The 13,092-nt window shown below is 39.8% G+C and overlaps 1 protein-coding gene across 1 annotated transcript in view; it reads left to right on the top strand.

Annotated features, from left to right (window-relative positions):
• The window catches only part of LOC124275427, a 32,954-nt gene extending 26,437 nt beyond the window's left edge, over positions 1-6,517 (top strand). The window contains exon 2 of the mRNA XM_046710993.1: positions 5,456-6,517. Within this exon, the coding sequence (XP_046566949.1) occupies positions 5,456-6,297 (842 nt within the window). The 3' untranslated portion in view covers positions 6,298-6,517. The remainder of the gene's footprint in view (positions 1-5,455) is intronic.
• Positions 6,518-13,092: the final 6,575 nt, after the last annotated feature.

Here is a 13,092-nt window from a genome sequence, read left to right as displayed (position 1 = left end):
TTTTGTTCACACAGGTTCTGTTTTTTATACAAATGTAAGCTGTGTTTACACTGGAAATTAAATACTGATGTATGAAAGGACACCAACACAAGCAGAGATGCTCTGAGGGATGACAGTTGACAGTTGACAGTTTAATTTTCTAAGGGATGATGGAGGGGGGCAGGGGACATTTTTGGGTTGGAGACAAAATATTGTATCGGTTTTAATTCATGCAGTGTATAACTATGTCAATTATCTTGTGCAGTATTTTCCATTACGTACCATAGACTGATACAAATAGAAGGGGTTGGGGAAGGGCTTGCCTTGTCAGATCGGGAGGGTAGTGTATATGGATACAAAGGACAAGGCACATCGTACACCTGCATAGAACTAAATGCAAGATAGAACCTTAACCTGTGTGTAACATTTGTTATAGTTTCAGTGCAGTTCGGTAGAGTATCGTGACACACAGTGTCAGATCCATATTGTGTATTCCTTGTTTAATAGCTTTGGGAGTAAAACTTTAGCATTCGTAACTTGAGCCAATCTGTGTCATGCGATCAGGTGTCTTATTCAGATAGCCAATACAGAATATTGTGTGAGATCAGGTTATCTCATTCATATAGCCAATACAGAATATTGTGTGAGATCAGGTGTCTTATTCAGATAGCCAATACAGAATATTGTGTGAGATCAGGTGTCTCATTCAGATAGCCAATACAGAATATTGTTTGAGGTCAGGTGTATTGTGTCAGCTAGACAATACAGCACATTGTGTGAGGCCAGGTGTATTGTGTCAGCTAGCCAATACAGCACATTGTGTGAGGCCAGGTGTATTGTGTCAGCTAGACAATACAGCACATTGTGTGAGGCCAGGTGTATTGTGTCAGCTAGACAATACAGCACATTGTGTGAGGCCAGGTGTATTGTGTCAGCTAGACAATACAGCACATTGTGTGAGGCCAGGTGTATTGTGTCAGCTAGACAATACAGCACATTGTGTGAGGCCAGGTGTATTGTGTCAGCTAGACAATACAGCATATTGTGTGAGGTCAGGTGTATTGTGTCAGCTAGAGAATACAGCACATTTTGTGAGGTCAGGTGTATTGTGTCAGCTAGAGAATACAGCACATTGTGTGAGGCCAGGTGTATTGTGTCAGCTAGACAATACAGCACATTGTGTGAGGCCAAGTGTATTGTGTCAGCTAGACAATACAGCACATTGTGTGAGGCCAGGTGTATTGTGTCAGCTAGACAATACAGCATATTGTGTGAGGTCAGGTGTATTGTGTCAGCTAGACAATACAGCACATTGTGTGAGGCCAGGTGTATTGTGTCAGCTAGAGAATACAGCACGATAAAATCAAGACATTATTTCCCCCATATCATTGTCATAATCATTTGACCTGCACGTGTTAATTCTTTTGCTTTTGTGAAACCCACAAACACGGGTATATGTCACTTTGTGCAGTATGGTTTACTTCAGATCTAACGTTTAGAGAATGCAATACTCGGACAATAATGTAAACAACAAACATCTTCTGTGTCTCTACCTGACTTAAGTCTCACGGGGTTCTGTACCGGAAGTATGCAACAGATCGCGCATCCACTCCAACTTTAACGATGCACCACTGTATCACCCGAAAATAACATTATAACGTGATTTGTAAGCCATTAGACACTTAACGCATGTACAATCACATTCATGTCCCTGTTTGAGTGCTGAAAATGGTATTTACTCAATATAATGGTGGGAAACCACATGATATAATGTTTACGCTATGATATTTGAATACGTTATTTTGATAACTCAATACTTTAGAAAATGTTGTGTTCATACTTAAATATATATATATATATATGCTTAATACTTTAAATAATATTAATGACGCCGTAATACTTTATTCTTAAATAATGATATTTAAAATTATGCTTTAAATACTGAAACGAATGTTTAAAGTTATGTTTTTTGCCCATGGATAAATGCTGTTTCTGAGATAGTGAAGAAGTGCCCAGATGTTCATTTAGACAGAGTCCACTGTAGTCTTGTGCTAAACGCCATTCATCAGTTTAACAATACTGCGCCACTAATAACAGTAATGTCTGGTTACAACTCTGTCCATTGATCAAGACATACACAATGTACAGACCCTAGCAGTGAAGGCAGTCTAGGCCGATTAAGAGTCGGTGGTCTATCTAGACCAAAGCTTAGTCTCTGAATATAATTTTGATACTGACAAATAATCCCATTTAAATTGAACAATAGTCCCACTGAGATGACAGAAACTTTAGGAAATTAGACATGCTTCATATAGGGTTTTAGCATTGCAGGGAGGGCTAGGCAGTAGGGAAAAAAGTGTGGTTCAGGGACTGTGAGACAGACTATATTCCATCTTGTCTTCTCAGTGCATGACGACGTGCATAACCTGAGCGGCGACTACATTGCACACTGACATATTCATACACGGCCATGCACCAGAACAGTGGGAGACTTCTAGGACCATTTACATAAACCATGTACAACACAATGGTCCATTCATTACCAAACACAATATACCAGACCCCGGGATACAGGTAGTTGGTGGTGTGTTGACGCCGGTCCTTCATGCATGCATTGCTGACGAGTGTCTCAATGATGGAGCGACATGTGAGGCAGATATCAACCTGCAGGTGTAATGGGATATCCGACATTCCTGTTCATTATGCAGAGAGTCTCCTGGGGATTATATTCTTTTTGAGTCTGTATATCTGCACTGCAGGGAGTATTTTCAACAAGTCCCTATTCTTTACATACTCCATTTAGTTATACAGTGGGTTTGATTCAACGCCCCCATGGAAATTGTTTCATTTATATTACGGTGTGTCCGTTAAATGTCGAAGGAAAGCCCGACGTTTTGCTGGTATCAGGGCCTAGATTTTCGAAGCTCTCTTAGCGCTAAGATAGTCGTAAGTGCCATACATTAACATTAACCTACGACTATCTTAGCGCTAAGAGAGCTTCGAAAATCTAGGCCCAGACGTGTAACACTCGAGAAAAAAGCACAGGAACACAGGTCATATGTTGGTAAACCTCGAAACATTATCAGAATGAATCTGGGATTTAAACAGCCTAAGGGACACAAGTCCGCACAGTGATTCACGACCACTTCCACGTCGCCCTTAAACTATGACACCACGCCACGACCACTTAGAGGACAAAGTTGTGGTGTACATGCAGAGTTTGCCTTCCACACCCTCATAAGTAGTATAACATAGAGTATTAGTATTGTGAACACGTACTCCACCCAGACGCTTACACAGATAATATACATATATATTCGTAGATGTGAGTGGGGGTGTGAGCGAGTGGGAAGATAGAGTGATCTCCCCTACCCTGATTCTGAAGGGATTACAGTAAGTCAGCATTTCCATATTTCAACTTCCGACCTCGATTCACCTGCTTCAGTCTTGATGAGGATTACACGACTAGGTACCGTGTTTATTTTGGGCTGTACACTGAGCATTGAAGATAAGCGATTAAAGCTGATTGTACATAACGAGTAAACCAATTTGTTTTAAAACCGATGACACCAAAATGAGTAACCTTGCCAATCCTTTCTTTCTAATTATTAGTCTGTCTAACAGTCCTCGAACTATATTTACCCACCCGAGCAATCCTCACTCTATAACGAGAACTCTAAATAAATCAAGTATATATTTTTCACAGGTTCTCACGAAGGCTTCTTTCGGGGTAAATATAGTTGCCTGTTTCTATCAAACTATAATGTATAAGTATTAGACTGACCCGTAGTCTCTGATTATATATAATTTTAATTGAAACAAATAATTCCATTGAATTTGAAAAGGAGCCCCAGTGAGATGGGAGACACTGAACCTGAGACAATCTAGACTTTGTTCATTTAGAGTTTTTAGCATTGCAGAAAGGGGTGGGTGGAAGGGAAAATATTAACCCCGACAGACTATATGAATATATTTTCCAAGACTGAAGGTTTGCCTACAGAATTATGTGCAATTAATGAAGTTAACTGTACGTCCGTTGTGGCCTTAAACCTACATTGACTTGTATGTGGCGTGGCACATAAGCTCCACCCACTCTTGAATTGTCTACACTTAAGACCATTGTAGGTTTAAAGGCAGCACATACTTCACTGTTTATGATACATCACGAAAACCTATTCGTTTTATAAAAAGTGACAAAGTATGCATAGGAACTGGTGTCAGTCCAAGGGATTACAGGAATTGTACGACAACAACAACCTCGTTCATCGCTCTCAGCTGACCTTTTGTCGATGGGAATAGATGTTCCCGGCGTCCTTGGGGTACACACTACAGCTATAATGCTGCCGTGGAAATCTCCCGTGGTTATCGATGGTCAATAACACAGATAGCCATCATGTACATGTCAGTATCCTGCTGTAGTCGACACCCAGAGACAGTGTGGTCAGTGAAGTGAGTGCTGACCAATGGACTCCCCACATGCATCAGAATCTAGATTAGCATCTCAATGGCCATGGGAGCCATAGGACGGCGCCCTTAAAGCGGCATTAGAGGACAAACGGTTATGTTGATCCGTTTATTGAAGTAATAACTTTAAGAAACAGCAGCGCGACATTGTGTATATGTAAAATATATATTGTTTATGTCAAGATATCAACAAATATATCTAGTTCTATCTGATACATGCATATACAGTACAGTATGGCGACCATAGATTGGAAGCATATGGTAAACAATAGTTGCGGAGTGTTACACTTCATCTTTAAACGTAGGGAAGATCATCGCAGGTTGATGGACTGGTTACGTAGGAGAACCTCTAGCAAGAGACTGGTAGTAGACTGTTTAGCTAAATATGTGATGGGTCTGTGCTTGCATATTAACGACAAGGCAATGATATCGATGGTATTGTTTTTTTTTGTTACTCATGTTCCTGACAGATCCCACCTTCACAGACCCCCAATTTGACCCAAATCTACATTTGCATAGAGAGTATGTTCATGCTGTCGCTGGACTCATCATCTGGGTATCACTGAGAAGGTCATGGAAGATCAGCTGATAATACGGACACACAATTTATATTGATAGAGATGATTTCTTAATGTAAAACAACAAACACCCTAGCCATAATACGATTTTGTGACCCAATATTTTCCCGAATACGTTTTACACGCATGGTGAATCCTGCTAATAATACTTGTCACCAGGAAACTCATTCTAAGAGGACGTAGGACTTAATGGAACAGATGGTCTAACGTAGCCGATTGCATCCTCAGACTCTATGATTTACAGGCAGTCGTTATATCACTGGAATGTTGCATGGATTTCCCATAACAAGGAAACCAACAAAACAGTATGTGAAGCCTCTTTCTGGTGTATCTCCTGGAATATTGCTAAAACAGGATTACATCCGAGTCATGTCTTCATTATGTAGGTTATATACATATGTGCTATTTGTTGACTGTATCGCTTCTCCTTGCAGGACGGTTCGTCAGATTAAAGTCTCGTACGGCCAAGGACCATACAGTCCATCGCTCCATCGAGTCCCTCGTCGCTTGTCGAGTTCCAGCCTTCCTCAACCTCACAAACATCACAGCGTTCCACTTGTCAGCACCTAACAGAAACACCAGCGACTACCCCCGAGTGGAGTACACACCTGGAAACATCTTCATCATCGACAAGGTCATCATGGGAGCCACCAAAGTCAAACCAGATCCCAAGGTCATCCGTGCCAAAAATTCCTTGCATGTCCAAGAGCTGCATTATCTGAAGTGTCGAGATGAGCGGGAGAATGACGTCATCATTGCTATCAATCATCCGGGTGAATTTACTGAGATTCTACCGAATCCTTTCATGGATGGGAAACTTTCTCTAAGATCGGCAGACATCATCACCAGCCAGAAGTTCCCGATGGTGGTCAGATATGTGTACGGAGGAAACAAACCGAGGCTCACTCAGTTTTCAGGGCTGTTCACTCTACTGGACTCGTTCGAGGAGAGAACCGTCGTGGCATGCGTACTGAACGCTTCCGGTTTCACATTGATCGAGATTCCGCTCTCGTCGCCTCTTTCGTTCCAGCTTGCTCTCAACAGCCATGACCTGTTCCCCATCACTCTGATGAAGAGTGCAATGCGGCTGTGTGAAAAGAAGGCTCCAGTGTTCAATAGAGACATAAAGTTTAAATTCAAATTTGCGCAGCAGATCCAGGAGATCGGCGAACACATGCTGGACAAGTCTATCTCAGGGGAGAGCGTGGCCCTGGTGCCGCCAAGTCCCAGAGACGCTGCAAAACTTGGCATCACACAGACCTATTTCTATTTATAGAAGGCTTGTAGACATACCATCGGGATTGGTGTATTCGTTTGTAACTTTACTACCCAGTTGGTTCATATGGCCATGTTATATCCTGGAGAAAGAGGAATGTGATTCAGAAAAACAAATTGGCCAAAGTTGGCAGTGAAATGTTGCTAAAAAAAAGAGACAACGTAACGAATATACACAAAGAACTTAATTAAGCACCACCTGTATTTTTGCAGTGAGTAGGTTTTCAACACGTACATAAAACTTCTCGTGGTGACCACGATGGAAATACATGAGTATTTTTCTGACCCGCATGATCATTTGACCCATAAAAAACGACAAAATGATTGGAATCATGTTGATTTTATGATGATAATTGCTCATTTAGAAACAAACACACACTAATTTTCATACAAAACCATGTTTGTTCAAGTATGGCCCTTGTTTAATGTTTAATGTGGCTTTTTGCCTGTCTTACACGATTCAAGGTCAATACAGAGTGTAACTTCCTGTCAGCCTCCTGGTGCTCTGAGGGGGCAGTCTACGCCATTCCTCGTGTAAAGTAGCTTCCAATTGGGCCGGGTGCTGTAGAGGATGATCCCTTTGTTGCTCATGACGACCAAACATGTCCCAGATATGCCCCAGAGGGTTAATATCGGGGCTCATTCAATCGTGAGATATGTCAGGGGGTGCTTAACTAAGTTTTTTGTGTATATTTTGTCAGTGACGAAAAATATAAATGACTTGGTCCCTATTGAAAGAATAGGATGACTGGCCCTATAACAAGTTATCACCCGACAATACGCCGACAGTCACAAGTCGGACAAAGCCTGGCTGTATCCAATGCATCCCCCAAATGAGAGGCATCAACAGAACTGAATAAGGACCTCTTGATGGTTCTGTGACGAGGTAACTCTGTAGACTCATGACTGTTACCAAAGCGTCACTGTACAAATGTTTCATTTGATGTTCACCAATTAATATGTGTGTGTTATAGATGAGGGCATTAACTCTCGAATACTCATGAATGAAACCTGTGAGCTAACCTTGACGAACTTGTGTGGGTTGTGTCTGAAGAAGTCACTGGTCAGATCAAACCACAGTGCAGTGTTATCAGTGACCCTCGTCAGTGTTGTGGCAATGGATTTGACATGAATAGTCGCACAGAATACTCATTACCTGGATATTTACGTACTTTCTCTGGTCAAAAGGTGCGGCGTTGAGCAATATGCACTCACTCTGGTCTGGAGTCATTCTCTTCCCACAGAGGTTACTCCTGTCATATCTTCCTACGTAACCTCTGTTCTAGTACGGCCCTTTCATGGTGTGAGCGTTCAAGACTCGTGATTGGAGGCAATCAGATTTAGTTGTGCAATCAGCGACGTTGTTTCAAAAGGGATCATTTGCAAGGCCTCGGTAATTTCCGTATGCTTCGAGAAAACTAAACTTCTTCCCCTGCGCGATGCGCAAACGTTTCTTCTAGACAGAACTCAGTCATGTTATGGCGGATCAGTGGCGTCTCCATCGCCCTCGTTGACAACGGACAAGCTAGCCATTAAACGTCTTGTGTGTAACATCAACACAAGTCCCCGGCAGATGGGGGATATTTGTAGCCCCGCATTTGCTTGTGTTAGTCAAGTTGAATCTAAGTCGATGTAACACGTGTTCTGATTGGATAGAAAGAAGGGAAATAATTCGTGTTGCGATCTTTTGCCGCTAGGGGATTGTACGAGAACCGGGAAATATGGCCGTATTAGAACAGAGGTTCGTAGGGAGATATGACAAGTAACCTCTGTGGGAAGAGAATGGTCTGGAGTGGGATATGGAGACTTCATGTCGTGAGTGAAATAAGACTGATAAACCCAAAGATGAGCGTATCAAAATGGTTAGTGAGTGTATAGCTGATTTCATTCTTTCAGAACCTGGGACGGAATATAATCAAAATAATAATGACTTGGTTTAACTGTACCGCGTACCTGAGTAATGCATGGAGATCTGCAAGTGTAATTCAACAATTGTATCTTATTAGACATGAAGATCTGCGGGTGTTGTTGTACATTGTACCTTAGTGATACAGGTAGATCTGCGGGTTTTATTGTACATTATACCTTAGCACTACATGTAGATCTGCAGGTGTTATTGTACATTACACCCTAGTACTATATGTAGATCTGCGGGTTTTATTGTACATTGTACCTTAGTTCTACTTGTAGACCTGCGGGTTTTATTGTACATTACACCCTAGTACTATATGTAGATCTGCGGGTGTTATTGTACATTATACCCTAGTACTATATGTAGATCTGCGGGTGTTATTGTACATTATACCCTAGTACTGCATGTAAATCTGCAGGTGTTATTGTACATTACACCCTAGTACTACATGTAGATCTACAGGTGTTATTGTACATTACACCCTAGTACTATATGTAGATCTGCGGGTGTTATTGTACATTATACCCTAGTACTACATGTAGATCTACGGGTGTTATTGTACATTATACCCTAGTACTATATGTAGATCTGCGGGTGCTATTGTACATTACACCCTAGTACTATATGTAGATCTGCGGGTTTTATTGTACATTATACCTTAGCACTACATGTAGATCTGCAGGTGTTATTGTACATTACACCCTAGTACTATATGTAGATCTGCGGGTTTTATTGTACATTGTACCTTAGTACTACTTGTAGACCTGCGGGTTTTATTGTACATTACACCCTAGTACTATATGTAGATCTGCGGGTGTTATTGTACATTATACCCTAGTACTATATGTAGATCTGGGGGTGTTATTGTACATTATACCCTAGTACTATATGTAGACCTGCGGGTTTTATTGTACATTACACCCTAGTACTATATGTAGATCTGCGGGTGTTATTGTACATTATACCCTAGTACTATATGTAGATCTGCAGGTGTTATTGTACATTACACCTTAGTACTATATGTAGATCTGCGGGTTTTATTGTACATTATACCTTAGCACTACATGTAGATCTGCAGGTGTTATTGTACATTACACCCTTGTACTATATGTAGATCTGCGGGTTTTATTGTACATTATACCTTAGCACTACATGTAGATCTGCAGGTGTTATTGTACATTACACCCTAGTACTATATGTAGATCTGCGGGTTTTATTGTACATTGTACCTTAGTACTACTTGTAGACCTGCGGGTTTTATTGTACATTACACCCTAGTACTATATGTAGATCTGCAGGTGTTATTGTACATTATACCGTAGTACTATATGTAGATCTGCGGGTGTTATTGTACATTATACCCTAGTACTACATGTAAATCTACAGGTGTTATTGTACATTACACCCTAGTACTACATGTAGATCTACAGGTGTTATTGTACATTACACCCTAGTACTATATGTAGATCTGCGGGTGTTATTTTACATTATACCCTAGTACTACATGTAGATCCGCGGGTGTTATTGTACATTATACCCTAGTACTATATGTAGATCTGCGGGTATTATTGTACATTATACCCAAGTACTACATGTAGATCTACAGGTGTTATTGTACATTATACCCTAGTACTATATGTAGATCTGCAGGTGTTATTGTACATTATACCCTAGTACTACATGTAGATCTGCGGGTGTTATTGTACATTATACCCTAGTACTATATGTAGATCTGCAGGTGTTATTGTACATTACACCCTAGTACTATATGTAGATCTGCGGGTTTTATTGTACATTATACCTTAGCACTACATGTAGATCTGCAGGTGTTATTGTACATTACACCCTAGTACTATATGTAGATCTGCGGGTTTTATTGTACATTGTACCTTAGTACTACTTGTAGACCTGCGGGTTTTATTGTACATTACACCCTAGTACTATATGTAGATCTGCAGGTGTTATTGTACATTACACCCTAGTACTATATGTAGATCTGCGGGTTTTATTGTACATTGTACCTTAGTACTACTTGTAGACCTGCGGGTTTTATTGTACATTACACCCTAGTACTACATGTAGTTCTGCAGGTGTTATTGTACATTATACCCTAATCCTACATGTTGTTCTGCAGGTGTTATTGTACATTATACCCTAGTCCTATATGAAGATCAGCAGGTGTTATTGTACACCATACCCTAGTACTACATGTAGATCTGCGGGTGTTATTGTACATCATACCTTAGTACTACATGTAGATCTGCTGGTGTTATTGTACATTATACCCTAGTATTACATGTAGATCTGGGGGTGTTATTGTACATTATACCCTAGTACTACATGTAGATCTACAGGTGTTATTGTACATTATACCCAAGTACTACATGTAGATCTGCGGGTGTTATTGTACATTGCACCTAAGTAATACATGTAGTTCTGCAGATGTTATCGTACATTGCATCTGACTATGCATGTAGCCTTTTGTAATATCTTTTTAATGACTGTATATTGCATCGAAGTTCGAGATACGGGGTTCGTACTTTACCGGAGATTTAAACTTGTATACCGAGTGGGAAGACACGAGATTATTTATTCGTGTGGTTATTGTTAAGTCGCGGTGCCTTGGGGAGAAATGTGTGTATAAGAGACAACCCCAAACACGGGGTGTCGTGATAACATTTATACACAGGTACCCGTCTTGCAGGACCGTGACTTGTATGTTTATTACATTCCGTGTGGCGTTATTTTTGCGATACAGGTCTCATGATTTACCGTTACGTTTGAGCCTTTTTTTTTATGAGGTTAGACCGAAAAGAAACGTGGTTCGTCAAAGAATTGTTGTTTATATATTGAATTTTGAGTGGTTCATGATGTAGGTAGCGATGGTTTACCTACATGCTGAGAGGGAATTTTAACGTATTTACGTGGTTATAAACTAACAACTAGCCTCTGAAATGAACATATGATGCAGATAAATATAATGAAAAGGAGCCCTGAGACTTTCTTCATTTCCTGAAACTGTGGAAATCTAGACTTGCCACATATTCTAAACTTGCATCGGCTTTCGTGGATATATTTGTTTCAGGGTCTGTATGGTAGACTATGATCCTCTCTGTGAGACTCGAAGTTCGGGGCGTGGGGATGTGAGATAGAGGGTAGAGGATACAAACATTTTTAACGCACGCCGATATCACAATTGTCAAACATCTGTCATATTTACCCATCATTCGCTTCCATGTTTGGTAACCGAATATGTCATTTCTTGCTCATGACATTATTTGCAGTTAAAAGGGAAATGTTTAAAATAACTCCTTAAATTAATGGTGGTTTTAATGTTTGAAATACGCATATACTGTGGTGGTATTTATTATGAAATGTTGCCTGTATGTGTTATACAGTATTTTATGTTCGAGAAGGGCCTGTGTGGTTGACATAAAGCGACACCATCCTCTCATCACCCTCTTATATGACCGACATAGGTGGTACACAGCGTGTATTCACCGGGATGTGCATCTTGTACATCCAATATTGCTTACAAGTAGGGCTGGCTGAAAAGATCGATGATCGGAAATATCGTCGATGGAAATCATTATTAATGATTATCTGTATGAAAAGTATCTGTATGAAAATTGATTTATCGATATAACAGTTGTAATGAAATAGTTTTTGAATTTATTCAGAAAATACACAAAGTTAGGTTTTTTTAAGCTTCTCTTTAAGTATGTTGAGGACGGCGTTTTGCTGGTAGTGCAAACATTAATATGACACTTCTCACCACTGATGTGAAACGTGATGATCTCTGTCAGATTTCTCAGTCGTATTTGCTTAAATTTACTTCTCGATTATCGATCGATATTCTTTGAACGATGATCGATCTCAGTAATATATATCGATAGCCAGCCCTACTTACAAAATACCTTATGCAATGTGTATGTTGAGGATTCATTACCATTCAGTAATAATATTAGATACTAGAAAATATTATGTTATCATATGTATGAAAATTGTCAATGTATATACATATATGATGCATATCTCATGAAGGCGTGACGTTTTAATGATAATGTGGAGATTTTGTCATCAAGTGAAAAGTGACTGTAATGTGTTCAGATTCTTTCATGAGCGTTAAGTTATACTCGGCCACTGGCTGTTATTGTTTAACATTCCAACAAGTGTGGAACAGTTAGCTCCCTTGTATTTTCTCATGTTATCCTGTTATAGTCTGTTTGCAGTGAAAACATACCGATGAATTTCACAATAAACAAAAAAGTGAATCAAATAAAGTGAAATTAAGAGTGCGAATCCTTATAATTTTACCTTGCCAATTGAACATTTAACTCCCACGTTTTTATTCAACTTATGATAAAAGTTATGATAACAAACGATCATACATTCAAATCGTTATTATTGGTTTGTATTACAAGGGGGGTACGCGCAGTAGTTGGAACAGTGAAACAAATGCACGTGCTGTACGTGATGAGCGTTAACTTACACCAACCTTACCAACCTATTTATTATTGGTTTGTATTACAAGGGGGGTACGCGCAGTAGTTGGAACAGTGAAACAAATGCACGTGCTGTACGTGATGAGCGTTAACTTACACCAACCTTACGTGGTCTCGGAGTTTCATTTAATGTGCTTACCCCCTTGTAATACAAACATATAATAGCGATTTGAAACTATGATCGTTTGTTAAACAACTTTTATCCTAAGTTGAATAAAATTCTGAGATTTGAATGTTCAGTTGGCAAGGTAAACTTATTAGGATTCGCAATCTAAATTTCACTTTATTTGATTTACTTTTTTGTTTAAAGTGAAATTCATCGGTACGTTTTCACTGCAAACAGACTATAAGCTGTATGGTAACACAATCATTCTTTACG

Source organism: Haliotis rubra, unplaced genomic scaffold (genome assembly GCF_003918875.1).
Source record: "Haliotis rubra isolate DU_JTF1 unplaced genomic scaffold, ASM391887v1 Scf2, whole genome shotgun sequence".
Lineage (NCBI taxonomy): Eukaryota > Metazoa > Mollusca > Gastropoda > Lepetellida > Haliotidae > Haliotis > Haliotis rubra.
The sequence above is the reverse complement of the archived record's forward strand: the minus strand, read 5'-3'. Positions and strand labels throughout refer to the sequence as shown.